Below are 13,949 nucleotides of genomic sequence, written 5' to 3'. Positions count from 1 at the left end.
ATCGTTCTATTGTTCTCCCGTAGAAGCCCAAACTTCAGCTTCCTTAGGTACCCCTGTTCTTCTACATCCCCTCCTGCTCTCCTTTCCATTGCTTGCCGCCGTACCTAAGTTTGCTTATTTTATATTTGCCATCTATTCTTACTGTCTGCTTATAACCAAACCCGATCGCGTTCTCCATAGCCTCGCTCACACCAGTGGTTCCCGGAGGCGGTCCTGGCAGCTGGAGGAGCCAGGATTCCACTTAGCGCCTTTCATCCATCACAAAGCTTTCCACCATCCCCTCGACTTGTCACCGTCTTTTTTCCTTGTCGGCATCTGTTTGCTGCTTGATTGTATAATCTAGCGTTTTCTCTTTTGTCGCTTCTCGTCTCCTTGCTTCTTGTCTTTTTCGAGTCGAGTTTCCTCCTCGTTTGCCTTGCTGTCCCCCCCTCTCCTCCATCCCCGCGTCGCTTTTTTCCGCCTTCGACCACCACCATTTCAGTCTCAGCGTAACACCCTGCATCGTCCCGTCACAGGCGATTGCCATATCATTCATCGCCTACTCAAACGCTGTTTTCGACTTCTCGCTTGCCCGTATATTTAGTCACATTCCAATCCGCTTTTGTACATTGCAACTTGATCCCCCCACAGAACAATGGCGGATAACGTGTCTGCTTCGACTTCGTCGACCCATGCGCCGCCACAGCCTCCGACTGCTGCCTCGAACCAGCAGTACGATGCGTCCCAGGGAAACGGCCAAACCAATCCCTCCCACATGCCACCCCCGCCTCGCCCTCCTGTGATTATTCCTCAGAACACCAACCCTATTCCGACCGCTATTACCTCCCCGATGTCTGGAGGTATGGTGTCTCCAACCAGCGCTGGCGGATATGTGCGTCGTGCAGCCCCTGAACCAAACAAGCGGGCCCTCTACGTTGGCGGCCTTGACCCGCGGGTGACGGAGGATATATTGAAACAAATCTTTGAGACCACTGGACATGTCATCAGTGTCAAGATCATCCCCGACAAGACTGTAAGTTTCCAGGTTCTGAGCCTTGCGTAGGTTCCCCGCTGGAAACATACTTATCGACCGGCACAGCAATTCAACAACAAAGGGGCCAATTACGGTTTCGTTGAGTTCGACGATCCTGGTGCCGCTGAGAGAGCGATGCAGACGCTCAACGGCCGTCGGATCCACCAGTCGGTATGCGCACGCCTCTTACCTGAGCCATTTCGGGTCTCTTCTAATACTTGTTCTAGGAGATCCGCGTGAACTGGGCGTATCAATCCAACACCACCAACAAGGAGGACACTTCGAATCACTTCCATATTTTCGTCGGCGATTTGAGCAACGAGGTCAACGATGAGGTCCTTCTTCAGGCATTCTCTGCTTTCGGTTCTGTCTCTGAGGCACGCGTGATGTGGGACATGAAGACTGGCCGCTCTCGTGGCTATGGTTTCGTCGCTTTCCGTGACCGCGGAGACGCTGATAAAGCGTTGAGTTCAATGGATGGAGAATGGCTCGGTTCCCGTGCCATTCGCTGCAACTGGGCTAATCAGAAGGGGCAGCCCTCCATTTCTCAGCAACAAGCAATGGCGGCAATGGGCATGACACCCACAACACCATTTGGCCATCACCACTTCCCTACCCACGGTCTCCAGAGCTACGACATGGTTGTCCAGCAAACCCCACAGTGGCAGACTACGTGCTATGTCGGCAACCTTACCCCTTACACCACGCAGAGTGATATCGTTCCCTTGTTCCAAAACTTCGGCTACGTCATGGAGAACCGTATGCAGGCCGATAGGGGGTTTGCGTTCATCAAGATGGACAGCCACGAGAATGCGGCCTCGGCAATCTGCCAACTTAACGGCTACAATGTTAACGGACGCCCCCTGAAGTGCAGCGTATGTCCCCCAGCAGCGTCCCATCATGCTTCGTTACTAGCGCTAATTGTAATCAGTGGGGTAAGGATCGTCCGCCCACCGGCCAATTCGATAACTTCTCCGGTCAACAGGGCAACTCGCCCTTCAGTTCCAGCCCAGGTCCGTATTTCCCTCAGTATGGTGGCCCTGGGGGTCCCATGACTCCTCAAGGTAAAGACCGTTCTCGTTCGCCCTGTTACTGCCTGTTTCTGTGCATAGTTAACCCGTGCGATGCATTAGGGCCAGCACAAGCTGGAAGAGGCTGGGAGCAGCCCCAAATGGGCCAGCAGGGCTTTGGCCAGGTTCCCGGAAATACCGGTTATGGCCGTGGACAAGCCACGCCCAACTCTGGCTGGAACCAGGCTAACAATGCCAATTTTGGAAACGGCTTTGCCGGCGGCTACCAAGGATAGGCTATCGTCGTCTCGCCAACGTTGGTATGAACCGTTTCCTACCATGCCTTTATAAAGTGGTAGCAAACTTCTTTCCCTTCCTTTCTCCACTCCCCTTATAACCACATTTGAAACTTCTTCGGCCCCTGCCACATCTTGAGTTCTGCTATATCTGCTTGTGCTTCTTGATGATTACCAACTGGATCTCCGAGCGCCATATCCCATCCTCGAATTGTCTTGTTTTCTGAAATATGAAATTTGTGTGTTCTCATGCACCAATACCCCAAGTCCACATTGTTGAACCAAATCTCGTCTGCTCTTTCTTTGAACGATACTACGCTACTTCGATCAGAGCTAAGCTTCTTGGGCTTCGGATTCAAGCGTCCTGCGGAATAAACTAAAAGTACTTCCTTCTGTTCCACACCATGGGTGAGCCCGTTTTGGACCATGTATCTGCTTAAACTTGTCTTTGATCTGTATCGTATCTTCTTCGTATGTACAAGTGGTCTTGGGGAAGACTTGTTATTTCCATCTGGTCCCTGGTCTCCTGTGTGAGAGTGCTTCTATCCGTTCAAAGACGTCTCACTTCTTCTAGCTAGCGACTCAAGTTTCCCTTTCTTTTTGCGTCTTGACTTCATGATATGCGTTCTAGATCTTTTATTGTTCTAGTGTCGAGTATATTATACCCCAGGCATGTCGGATTATTATTTCTCTAATCTCTCAATAAATACACCATACCGGAAAGAAACCGCTAAAGATATCACACAAGGCATACAGGCCTTGTTGCCATATTTAGGGCACTCTTGCCCGCTGAGGGAGGAAGCTGCGGGGAGAGATACCTAACCGTAGGTACTGTAGGTAGTGACCGCCTCCAGCATCCCCTATTCTGCCCCTGGTCTCTACCAATCTTTAGAAGACCCTTTTCCACGCCAGCACCCTGTATTATTGCATATACATGTGGATGGACTCACAGGCACCTCCTTAAGGCCACCCGGTCAATGGAAGATGCAAACAACGGGAAGGCTGCGGCAACGTCACTCGACAATGAAGACCAGCTCTCTGGCCGAACGCGGTCTGGAAGCGCAAGCAGTGGACACAAGCGCAATTCCTCCGGCTCATTGCTCTCACGACTCTCATTTTTACGCATGATGCAGGCCAGTCAGGGCCCCTCGGACCGAGGACGTTCCAACCTCGAAGCAGATGACGACCGCGACGATCTCGGGTCCGGGTTAAGAGGCGCCAGGGCCATGTCAACTGCGCTACAACAGAGAAGGACACGACGGAGGAGAGGCTCGCTGAGAAAGACGGCTTTACTCGGCACGCGATTTGATTACCGAGATAAGAAGGGTGGCAGGCCGGCTGTCGATGTTCGTGGGGATGTTGTCGATCAACATCAGGCTCAATCGCAAGCGCCGCAGCAACAGCGACTTACGCCGCCTCCTATACCTACCCATACTCGCATGAAGTCCTTCGGCGACCCGGTCTCACCAAATGATGGGTTTATACCTAGTCAGCCGTCGGGTCGGGAGGGGCTGGGGCAAAGTAACACAACTTGGACCCTGATGGACGCACCGCAAAGAGGTCGGAAGGCTTCTGCGTCGGCGCCGCAACACCTCCAGCCTATTCGGTCGAAAGAGAATATGCTCGGCGAAGAGGTTACCACTGATGATGAAGATATTGTTTCTTTTCCTCCAAGGAAGAATACCGGCTCTGCCGCGACCGCGTTCCACAGTTCCTCTAATACCTCAAGCAACAGCGGGACTGCGGGCTTACGCATTCCGACACCCTCATCGAGCACAGACTCGTACTACGGGTTGCCAGCGGACCAGAAGTACAGGACCACCCATCGCGCGAAATCGCCTCTCGCAACGCACGCGGTCGATATCACTGGCAGCCAGGAGGCGATGAGCTGGGACTATTCTGAGACGGAGTGGTGGGGCTGGATAATCTTAATAGTGACATGGCTGGTCTTTGTTGTGGGAATGGGGAGTTGCTTCGGGGTTTGGAGTTGGGCCTGGGATGTCGGGGAGACCCCATACGCGCCCCCTGAGCTGGAAGATGACCCTACCCTGCCTATTGTTGGGTACTATCCCGCGCTCATTGTACTGACGGCGGTCATGTCGTGGGTTTGGGTTATCATTGCATGGGTTGGCATGAAATATTTCAAGCATGCCAACATAACTGGGGATGACACATGACCTAATAGAACATCCTTATACCAACAACCCTAGTCGCTGCAATGAAACGTCGGCTTGTGCCGGCCTATATAATGACACCAAAAACCAAATAGACTACTTTCAACCGCTTCCCAACTCCAACGCCGTTGACTCCGTAAGCCATGTCAAGGTTTCTAAATTGCATATAGCCAGCCAGCAGTTCGCTACCTCGCTACCTCGCTGCCTCAAGCTGGCCTCTTGGTATTCCTCCCGTGGCCACATCCGGCCCAAGCCCTGGCGCACTAACCCTAATATCAGGCTTGGGAAGAGAATCCGCGCCCTGCGGCTGGACTGTCGTTCCCGGCGCTGTGCTGACAAGACCCTTCGAGACGGCATAGCATGAGGACCGATCATGGTTTCCGTCTTCGCTGTAGTACTCATCCAAGATTGGATGCAGAAGCACGGTTTGCTTGTGTATCGTCACGATGGAGTTGGCTGGGACGGAGACCCAGTTGTCTATACTAGTTAACATCACCAGAATGAAAGAAGAACTAAGAGAAGGTAACTCACGCCTCTCAAATGTAATCGGCTCACTCGCAACGAGCACAATATCCGCCCCCTTATCATGCCTCTCCATCTTAAAATGGCCCTTAACCTTGCCCTCCTTCCATTTCGTCCCAGACGAAAAGTACAAACTCGCCGGCTCATCCGTCTTCGAACTAATATACCGCGTACAAACAACCGTGTGTCCATCCGTAACTGCAAAGTTCAGCAGACTCCTCGTTTCCAGCCCCTCAGGCACGTTATGTCGATTCGGAATATCCTTGATGAACTCATTGATCTTGGCAATCGTCTTCACCATCACCTTGCGGAGCAGCGCCTGCCCAAACCCCTCTGGCCCAGGATCACAACTCGGATCAACCCCCTCCTTCGCGAGTAGATCTAGGAACAGCGCAAACGCCCACTCGCTATCAGTCCCGCCCTTCACGCCGAGATACCACTTGTCGGCGAGCGAGTCAGCCAGCGCGCGCTTGATGTAGTGCCATCCGCCGATGCCGCCATTGTGCATCCACATGAGCGTGTTGTGCTGGAAGGGGTGGCAGTTTGTGTCGGAGAGGGTCCCCTCCGTTGTGGCGCGCACGTGCGCAAAGATCAGGTTCGAGCATGTCTTGGACGCGAGACGTTCCAGGTTCTCGCAGTTCCATGCTGGCAGGGTTGATGTGAAGATGCAGGGTTCAGGGCCCAGTTTGGGATCTGTGTAGAAGCCTACGCCGAAGCCATCGCCGTTTACGGGGCGGCGGTTGTCCTATTTCTTTTTTGAGAAAGAGTCTCAGAAATTGGCACTGATGGGCTTACTAGTCGGAGTCGCGAGTCGTAGGACTGCGTCAAGATGGAATGGCTGGGCTCTGTGACTAGCTTGCTGAGACGGATCTCATGCCTGCCCTTGTATACCTGGAGAGAGGTTAGATATTGGCTCCCTAATGGCTGGGTTGACTCACTAGAAAACGACACATGGTTATTTGAGTACGCGCGACTCGTATTATATGCTCTAGATATCTTCTCGATAAACAGTGGTCTGGAGTTGGGATGAGAAAGAAGTGCTGTACTTCTACTATGCGAAATCGGCGGTCACAGACGGTGAAGATGATCAGCTTCGTTCTTGCAGCAAAGGCTCCCCAGCCTGACACAACAATCCGGTTTATACGACACACAATCAAGCAGAATAAGTCAGACTCTCAAGATTGACTTTTGGACACAAAAATATTCCCCCTTGTTTTGCTTTTTGTCCAACAAGAATCACGTCAGTTCAATAGCCCACGTGACTCATCTTGGGCCTTTACGGGCACCGAAGCGGCCACTCACGCAAGTCACGGGCGGCTCTTCAAGACCATCCGACTCGATCTCGACCGGCAGAAGTAATGACGTTCTCTCCACCATATTTCCCATCTTTTTCGAATCACCAATATACCTAATACACCAACCGTGGCAGGTTAGCCCGGAGATGACAACCACTTACTCGCCCGAACCGACCACAACTGTATGAGTCTTCAGCAACCATGAGCGGGAGGATTCTCTCGCATCGTCTTGTTCCGCTCCTGCGGAATGGTCTTTTATCGCGCCATGTACACAACGCCGCCGCGCGGACCGGAGGCCTTCTACGAGCCGAAAGTGGTGCTGCTCTGCGCGGCCGCGCCTGGCCTGTCGGCGCGAACTCCATCCACAACAATGTGCCCGCTGTGCGGGCAATTTCCTTCGCACGCATCCTGCCGAAGCTTGCGGTGAAGCTGCTACGGGTGCCTGCGATGTTTGGGGGTGCGATGGTAGCTGGGTTGGCGTATTTCCAGTATCAGGCTACACGTAAGCTCTATTTGACCCTGATGCGGGGGTTCGGCAAGCTAACGGATGGGCATTATAGAGGCGGGGAACTATGCGATAGATGTGCTTAAACGTGCCAGTGAAACAGCGGGGGATGCGGCGTCGGGATTGTTTGCAGGTTTGCAGAATGTGGCTGATCAAACACAACGAGGGTGGCAGAAGTCTACAGAGAACATTGAGGCCCCCGAGTGGTTGCAGAAGATACTACGGCTCGACCAGGACTCGCAGGGTGACGGGTCGTCTGGCGGCAGCGGTGGTGGACAGCCGCCAAGGGAGAGCCGAGCGGGCGTCGCCGCTGCTGGTGCTGCTGTCGCGACCGCATTCGGGCAGGAGGAAGACGATATTGCAGGTCGAAGAGATGCAGAGAACGATCAGATGATGCTGCTCACCCGGAAGATGATCGAGATTCGGAACATTCTTCAGACTGTCGGACAATCTGGTACTCTGACCCTGCCGTCTATCGTGGTCATTGGTTCGCAGTCGTCTGGCAAGAGCTCTGTTCTTGAGGCTATAGTTGGGCATGAATTTCTTCCGAAGGGGACGAATATGGTCACCCGACGTCCGATTGAGCTCACTTTGATCAACACGCCGAATGCGCAAGCGGAGTATGGAGAATTCCCTGCTCTTGGATTGGGGAAAATCACCGACTTTTCACAGATCCAACGGACGTTGACCGATCTAAACCTGGCAGTCCCTGAGAGGGACTGCGTTTCCGACGACCCGATTCAGCTCCAGATCTACTCTCCCAACGTTCCAGACCTATCTCTTATCGATCTTCCCGGTTATATCCAGGTTTCCGGACACGATCAGCCACCGCAGTTGAAGCAGAAGATCGCGGATCTCTGTGACAAGTATATCCAACCACCGAATGTTATCCTCGCCATCTCCGCGGCTGATGTTGATCTAGCCAACTCGACTGCTTTGCGGGCAAGTCGCCGAGTCGACCCAAGGGGCGAAAGGACGATTGGCGTAATCACAAAAATGGACCTCGTTGATCCAGAACGAGGCCTCAATATCCTTTCAGATGAAAAATATCCTCTTCGCCTTGGATACGTGGGTGTTGTGTCTCGCATTCCTCAAACCAATGCTCTATTCTCCCGGGGAAGCGGAAATATTACAAGCGCAATCCTCAAAAACGAGACCGCATACTTCTCAGCACACCCAGCAGAATTTGGCGCCGAGTCAGGCGTGGCCGTCGGTGTCTCGACTTTACAGAAAAAACTAATGCACGTCCTTGAGCAAACGATGGCATCAAGCCTAGCGGGTACTAGGGATGCCATCAGCCAGGAACTAGAAGAAGCGACATACGAGTTCAAGGTCCAGTATAATGACCGACCTCTGAGCGCCGAATCATATCTTGCAGAAAGCCTTGATGGCTTCAAGCATTCCTTCAAAGCTTTTGCCGAAAGCTTTGGTCGACCTCAAGTCCGTGAGATGCTAAAGGCCGAGTTGGACCAGCGCGTTTTGGATATTCTCGCCCAGAGATACTGGAATCGGCCAATTGACGACTTGTCACCACCAATGGCTGAGCCGGACCCTCTCAGCGACCTTCCTAAGGCTGACCCTGAATCGCTATACTGGCACCGCAAGCTCGATGCCTCGACATCGTCCCTTACAAAGCTTGGCATTGGCCGATTAGCTACCACCGTCGTGGCGAATGCGATCCAAGGTCATGTTGAGCAACTTCTAACTAACTCTACTTTTGCCGCCCACCCCTACGCTCAGAAACAGATCGGTGATGCCTGCAACAGTATCCTCAATGACCGGTTCTTTAGCACTAGCGACCAGGTTGAGAATTGCATCAAGCCATACAAGTATGAGATCGAAGTTGAGGATCCGGAGTGGACGAAGGGCCGAGAGAACGTCAGCAAAACCCTAAAGGAGGAACTGAAAGCTTGCGAGGCAGCCCTCAAGAACGTCGAAGACAGCGTCGGAAAGCGGAAGCTCAAAGACGTCATCTCCTTCATCGACAAAGTCCGAAAAGGCGAGGTCGTCCTTGACGGCGACGGCTCCGGTGGTGCAGGAGGCTTCAGCGCGTCACTCTTAGCCCGAGGTTCGTTTATTCTTCTTCCAAGCCCCATCAGTAACACTCCACTAACAACCCCTTTAGGCCGAGAAGGCGCCTTCCTCCGCGACCGAGCCGACATTCTAAAGATGCGTCTGCTAGCAATCCGCTCCAAACAGTGCGCCTCCCAGAAGAACAAGTACTACTGCCCAGAGATCTTCCTCGACGTCGTCGCCGACAAACTCACATCCACCGCCGTGCTCTTCCTGAACGTCGAGCTTCTCTCCGAATTCTACTACAATTTCCCCCGTGAGCTCGACATGCGGCTGGGCCGGCACCTCTCCGATGCAGAGGTTGAGCGCTTTGCACGCGAGGACCCGCGCATCCGTCGCCATTTGGACGTTATCCGCAAGAAGGAGCTGCTTGAGCTTGCGCTGCAGAAGATCGAGAGCATTCGCCAGCTTGATGGGCGGAGTGGTGGGAAGATGAGGTCTGAGCGGGAGAGACCGCTTGGTGGTGCTGGGAAGGGGGAGAGGGGACGGGGGTGGAATATCTTTTAATCAAGCGAGTTTAGTAATAAGAGGGCGGGCGGCGTTGCGTTCGTCCCTTCCAACTGCTGCATACATTTCCATCTTTATAAGATTCCCGCTCTGGCGCTTGGATTATACATACATGCCTACTTACATTGGCCGACCTCGAACCCCTCACCTCCTGTATACTTCACTGTTCATAGTCACCAAGAAGGAAGGCGTTATGTTAGGTACTATCAAACCAGCACAGCGTGCTTCTTATTACTATCCTTCCTCGCTCTGTTCCTCCAGGCTCCGAATACACTCGTCACTTTTGCTCGTAGATTCTGAAATGAAGGGATTAATCCGTATTTACCTGGTTTGTGACGCCATTACAGAGAGAATGCACTAGGCAGACATTCAAGTAAAGCGGTGATCGACGCGCAGTGGCAAGCCAGGCCAGGTGCTCCTAGAAGACTCTAGTAACAGATATATGGGCTGTTAAAACACAGGCACAAGTACAGACATGATGGCACAGAAGAGAGAAGATGATTGCAAAGTAGAACAAGCCGGAAATAGTATAATACCAGATGATATTTAAACAGAAAAGGAAATACGTTACTGTTACCTATTAATTCGAGATCGAATGCCACGAGCTGAGACTCGGGAAAGAAGAAAAGAAGAAGCACGGACAAAAGAAAGAGTGCAAAAGCAACAAAGAAACAAGTCTATGCGCAAACCGGCAACCCAGTCTATCAGAGTCCAATCGTACATGCTGAATAAGTTGAGATGGGCAAAAAGAAGCGACCGCGGGGGAAAAAAAACAGCAATCCGTACGATCCCGATTAGTACAACTCAGTTTTGATTCTGCTGTTCGTGGCCTATCGGCACCCACGAAAGATAAGGAAGATCGGGATGTTTGATGACAAGGGTGGTGGTCAGAAGACGGGATATCGAGACAAACCGGATGGATACCTCGGTTCGGTGAGAAAGGTCGTGGTGGCGTAAGTTTATGTGGAACAGGAGAAAGTGAGGGAGAGGTAGGATTAACGTTCGGAAGAAAATGTGATGTCGCGCTTGAAAGATCATAACGTAGGGGGCGTCTCTATTGCTGTTGTACATGGTGCCTAGCATTCAATCTAGGGACTGCTGTTGTTGGCAGCAGGGATCATTTACTCGCGAGACACGTCACGGCCGAAGAGTCTGGCCTTGATCCAGTCAAGGGCAACGAGGACACGGTTGCGGGCTAGATGAGAATGTCGTGTTAGCTAGGGGATCCAATACGTTTGAAGTGACCGAAGCAAAGAGGATACTTACTGCTGAAGCACATGCTCAGATAAGCACTACGCCAGAAGAGGTAGGTCATAGTTCCACCGCTCGCAATGTTGCCGCTCAGCCAGCTGATGTCCGCAACAGCACGCTCCTTTCCAATGTAGGCCATACTTCCCTGGTGGGAGTACTGGAAGGGACCAATCTGCTTAGTTCTCCGCAGCTGGCGCTGGTGGTCACGGATTTCATCGAAGATCTGGTTGCGCTCCTCATCGGTCTTGGCGGCCGACTGAGCTTCAGAGAGTCTCTGGAGGTCCTTCTCAATGGCCTCGGTCTTGGCCATGGTATTGAAGAGACGGGCAAGGAATGCACCTTCCTGACTGGCGACCTGGGCGGTAGGAGCGTAGTTGGTGATAGCGCAGTCTCCTACGGCCCAAACGTTCTCAGTGCCGTTCACAACGAGGTATTCGTTGACAGCAAGACCACGGCGGGAGTTCTTCTGGGCGGGGAGCTGGCTCATGAGGTCGCGAACGATGGGGCGGAGAGCGTTACCGGTGGCCCAAACAAGCAGACCGTAGGGGATGGTCTCGAGCTCCTTGGTTCCGTCGGGGTTAGAGATCTCGGCTTCAATGTACTTGTCGGTGACGTTCTTGACCATGGTCTTGGTGCGGATGGTGATGGATTCTTCTTTGAAGGTCGATTCGGTGTAGTCGATCAGCTGCTTGGAGAACATAGGAAGCACGTTGGGCAGAGCTTCGACAAGAGTGACGCGGAAGTTCTCCTGGATCTCAGGAACCCACTTCCTCAAGTCGTGCTCGAAGAAATCTTGAAGCTCACCGGCGAATTCAACACCGGTCGGGCCACCACCGACGACAACCATGTGCAGAAGACGCTTGATCTCCTCCTCGGACTGGTCCTTGAACATGGCAGTCTCAACGCAGTCCATGATGCGCTTGCGGATCTTTTGGGCATCCCCAACCTCCTTCAGGAAGCAAGAGTTCTCCTTGACACCCTTGATACCTACGTTATGGTCAGTCATTGGGCTTTTCGATCGCAATAAAATCAGTCACGCACCGAAAGTCGCGTTCTCCGCGCCAACACCCATGACGAGCATGTCGAAGGGGACCTCGGTGTGGGAGATGTCACCCTTGATTTCCGAGTCGTCGCTAATGTACACCACGCGCTTCTCGTAGTCGACCTTGGTGGCTTCGGCTTCGTAGAACTTCACGTGGGCCTTCTTGTGACGGAGGATGCTTCGGATGGGCTCCATGATAGAGCGGTGCTCAATTTGGCCAGTTGTGCAAGAGGGAAGCAGGGGAGTGAAAAGGAAGTAGTTACGGGGCGAGATGACGACAACGTTGTAGTTTTCGGTGTCGAGCTTCTTGAGAAGAGAAACGGAACCCCATCCAGTTCCTGAGTTGGATCGAGTTAGTCGAAGCTCTGGACGGCTTCACGCGTGCGCGACAAGCAGACGCGGTGCAAACTTACCAAGAATCACGAGGGTCTTCTTGCTGGGGTCGGGCACGAATTGCTCAATGGGATGACGTTGGTCGTAGATGTTGTAAGCGACGTCGCCGACCAAGGCAAGACCGGCCAACAGCGTCAGACGGTAGGTCCATCGCAGGAATCGGAATCGTTTTTTGGGCTTCGGAGCTGGCGGAAGGGCAGCATCGGAATAAGGGCGACGAGCGGCACGCAGAGCGACCTGCTGGGTCAGGGACTGCGATGCGCGCAGAGCCTGGACAGGCGACCGCGTCGTGAGCGACCTGCGCGACAGCGACGACAATTGCATGGCGTTAGCCCGGAGAGCCAGCGTACTTCCAACCATGGTGAGGCCGTAGTCGCGAAGGACGGGAAGGGAGAGGGTGGGAGAGAGGAGAGGAGATAGAAGAATGGAGCGAGTTAGCGGATGGATAAAGCGATGATTCACAATTAAAGGATTAAAAATAAAAAAAAAAATCAAGGTTTTCCTGTCAGCGTCTGATAGAGGGCCCGAGCTGTTTTGGGCTCGCCGGTGTGTGGCCTGCACTCGGGAATTTCACCGTGGGTGGACACCTCAGGATCCACAGCTCAGTCTGTCTTGCCCACTGTCCAGAAGGAATTGGAGATGCCTCGGCCGTGAGGGGAAGCTGGACTGCTGCTGAGGAGAATACAAGCACACGCTCTCGGTGCTATCTCCGTCCTCATTACTCTTAGCAGGCGCGACTGCCTCGAAGCATCAACGAGCGACCCGGAAAGACACCCAGATTGCATCAAGCTGCCTTACAGAGGCAATAGATATCTTGACTTACAGTTCAAACCACCTACTGCCGTCCCCTCACGTGGCCCATGACCGTGAGGAGAGCTTCTCCAATTGCATGTGCCCCATTCATGATTCGGTATGCCGACTCTGCTGAGTCATCCTCTTACGGTCGTTTCCGATGGCGCCGGGATCTCCCGCATCCACCTTTTGTCTCCAATTCTTGATTCTTCCCAGCCTGGTCCTGCTGCAAATTTGTCACGAGAACGCTCGATCGGAATCCGGGGAAGCCTGCGTGATCCACTGGCTCCTAGTCCTAGTTCCAGCCTGCCACGCCCTAGGGGTAATCCGTTTTCTCCCATTTTGGCGTCGTCTCGAGTCCAAATGCCTCGGCTCGAGCAACACCCAGGCAGATGACTACTCCGTCCTCATTCATCTTCACGAGCGAAACAGACTATTCGATTCCTGAATGAATATATCATTCGCCGTTGACGAGATGGCTAAACTCTTTTGGTGATACGGGCTCGAACTTGAGAATGACAATGTCGGATGGCTTGTAGGGTGAAAGGTCCATGGCTGTGATGGAAGCCCGGGCTGTTCATACGCCCTATACTCGCGCAGTCTGATCGTGGAGGTTTCCGATAAAGGTTTCAACGGGTCATGTCTTGACATTGAACAAAAAGAACACAAGAAGTGATCCCGGCTGCTTTAGGACCCTCAACATCCCGTCCGCTCTCGAAGTACTATGTACGACTGTAACCTGACCGTGAATAGATACAAATCCCAATCTCGACCAACAGGACCTGGTTATTCCTGCCATTCTGCAAAATCAATAAGTTGTTTTATTGGAATCGACTATTTTGGGAGACCGAAGCAGAATCCTTGGACTATACCGCTTTTCCTAGCCTCATGAGTCCTCCTATAAGTACCATCGAGTACGGCCCTCGAGATAAGATCTCGAGGGATCGGGCTTGGAGGTCCATGTTCCTGTCCTCATGACGGGGGGCAATCGAACCTGGTGCGCTTCTCGTATGTTGTTTAGATATCTCCGTTGAGAAACTCCCCTTCTGGATTCCGGCTGCCCAGCGGAACAGGCCG

The 13,949-nt window shown here is 52.9% G+C and overlaps 5 protein-coding genes across 5 annotated transcripts; 3 read left to right on the top strand and 2 right to left on the bottom strand.

Moving 5' to 3' along the window:
* Positions 1 to 634: 634 nt before the first annotated feature.
* DSM5745_06601 (nuclear and cytoplasmic polyadenylated RNA-binding protein pub1) lies at positions 635 to 2,318 on the top strand (the record flags this gene model as incomplete). Its single annotated transcript, XM_026748617.1, has 4 exons — positions 635 to 1,012; positions 1,079 to 1,183; positions 1,240 to 1,887; positions 1,944 to 2,318. The coding sequence occupies 4 exons, from the start codon at positions 635 to 637 to the stop codon at positions 2,316 to 2,318; spliced, it is 1,506 nt and encodes a 501-aa protein (XP_026602921.1).
* A 977-nt stretch (positions 2,319 to 3,295) lies between these two features.
* DSM5745_06600 (PIG-Y family protein) lies at positions 3,296 to 4,495 on the top strand (the record flags this gene model as incomplete). The annotated part of the gene is made up of 1 exon (XM_026748616.1): positions 3,296 to 4,495. The coding sequence occupies one exon, from the start codon at positions 3,296 to 3,298 to the stop codon at positions 4,493 to 4,495; it is 1,200 nt and encodes a 399-aa protein (XP_026602920.1).
* A 190-nt stretch (positions 4,496 to 4,685) lies between these two features.
* Positions 4,686 to 5,967, bottom strand: DSM5745_06599 (glutamine amidotransferase subunit DUG3; the record flags this gene model as incomplete). Its single annotated transcript, XM_026748615.1, has 4 exons — positions 4,686 to 4,969; positions 5,024 to 5,759; positions 5,810 to 5,905; positions 5,953 to 5,967. 4 exons carry the CDS (start codon positions 5,965 to 5,967, stop codon positions 4,686 to 4,688), a joined length of 1,131 nt encoding a protein of 376 aa, XP_026602919.1.
* Positions 5,968 to 6,510: 543 nt separating this feature from the next.
* On the top strand, positions 6,511 to 9,394 carry DSM5745_06598 (dynamin-related GTPase MGM1; the record flags this gene model as incomplete). The annotated part of the gene is made up of 3 exons (XM_026748614.1): positions 6,511 to 6,811; positions 6,870 to 8,882; positions 8,940 to 9,394. The coding sequence occupies 3 exons, from the start codon at positions 6,511 to 6,513 to the stop codon at positions 9,392 to 9,394; spliced, it is 2,769 nt and encodes a 922-aa protein (XP_026602918.1).
* Positions 9,395 to 10,515: 1,121 nt separating this feature from the next.
* DSM5745_06597 (alternative NADH-dehydrogenase) lies at positions 10,516 to 12,440 on the bottom strand (the record flags this gene model as incomplete). Its single annotated transcript, XM_026748613.1, has 4 exons — positions 10,516 to 10,589; positions 10,661 to 11,632; positions 11,687 to 12,025; positions 12,101 to 12,440. 4 exons carry the CDS (start codon positions 12,438 to 12,440, stop codon positions 10,516 to 10,518), a joined length of 1,725 nt encoding a protein of 574 aa, XP_026602917.1.
* Between the last annotated feature and the right edge of the window lie 1,509 nt (positions 12,441 to 13,949).

Source organism: Aspergillus mulundensis (assembly GCF_003369625.1).
Source record: "Aspergillus mulundensis strain DSM 5745 chromosome Unknown scaffold_6, whole genome shotgun sequence".
In the NCBI taxonomy this organism is placed as follows: domain Eukaryota; kingdom Fungi; phylum Ascomycota; class Eurotiomycetes; order Eurotiales; family Aspergillaceae; genus Aspergillus; species Aspergillus mulundensis.
Note: the sequence above shows the minus strand (reverse complement) of the source record. Positions and strands in the feature narration are given on the sequence as shown.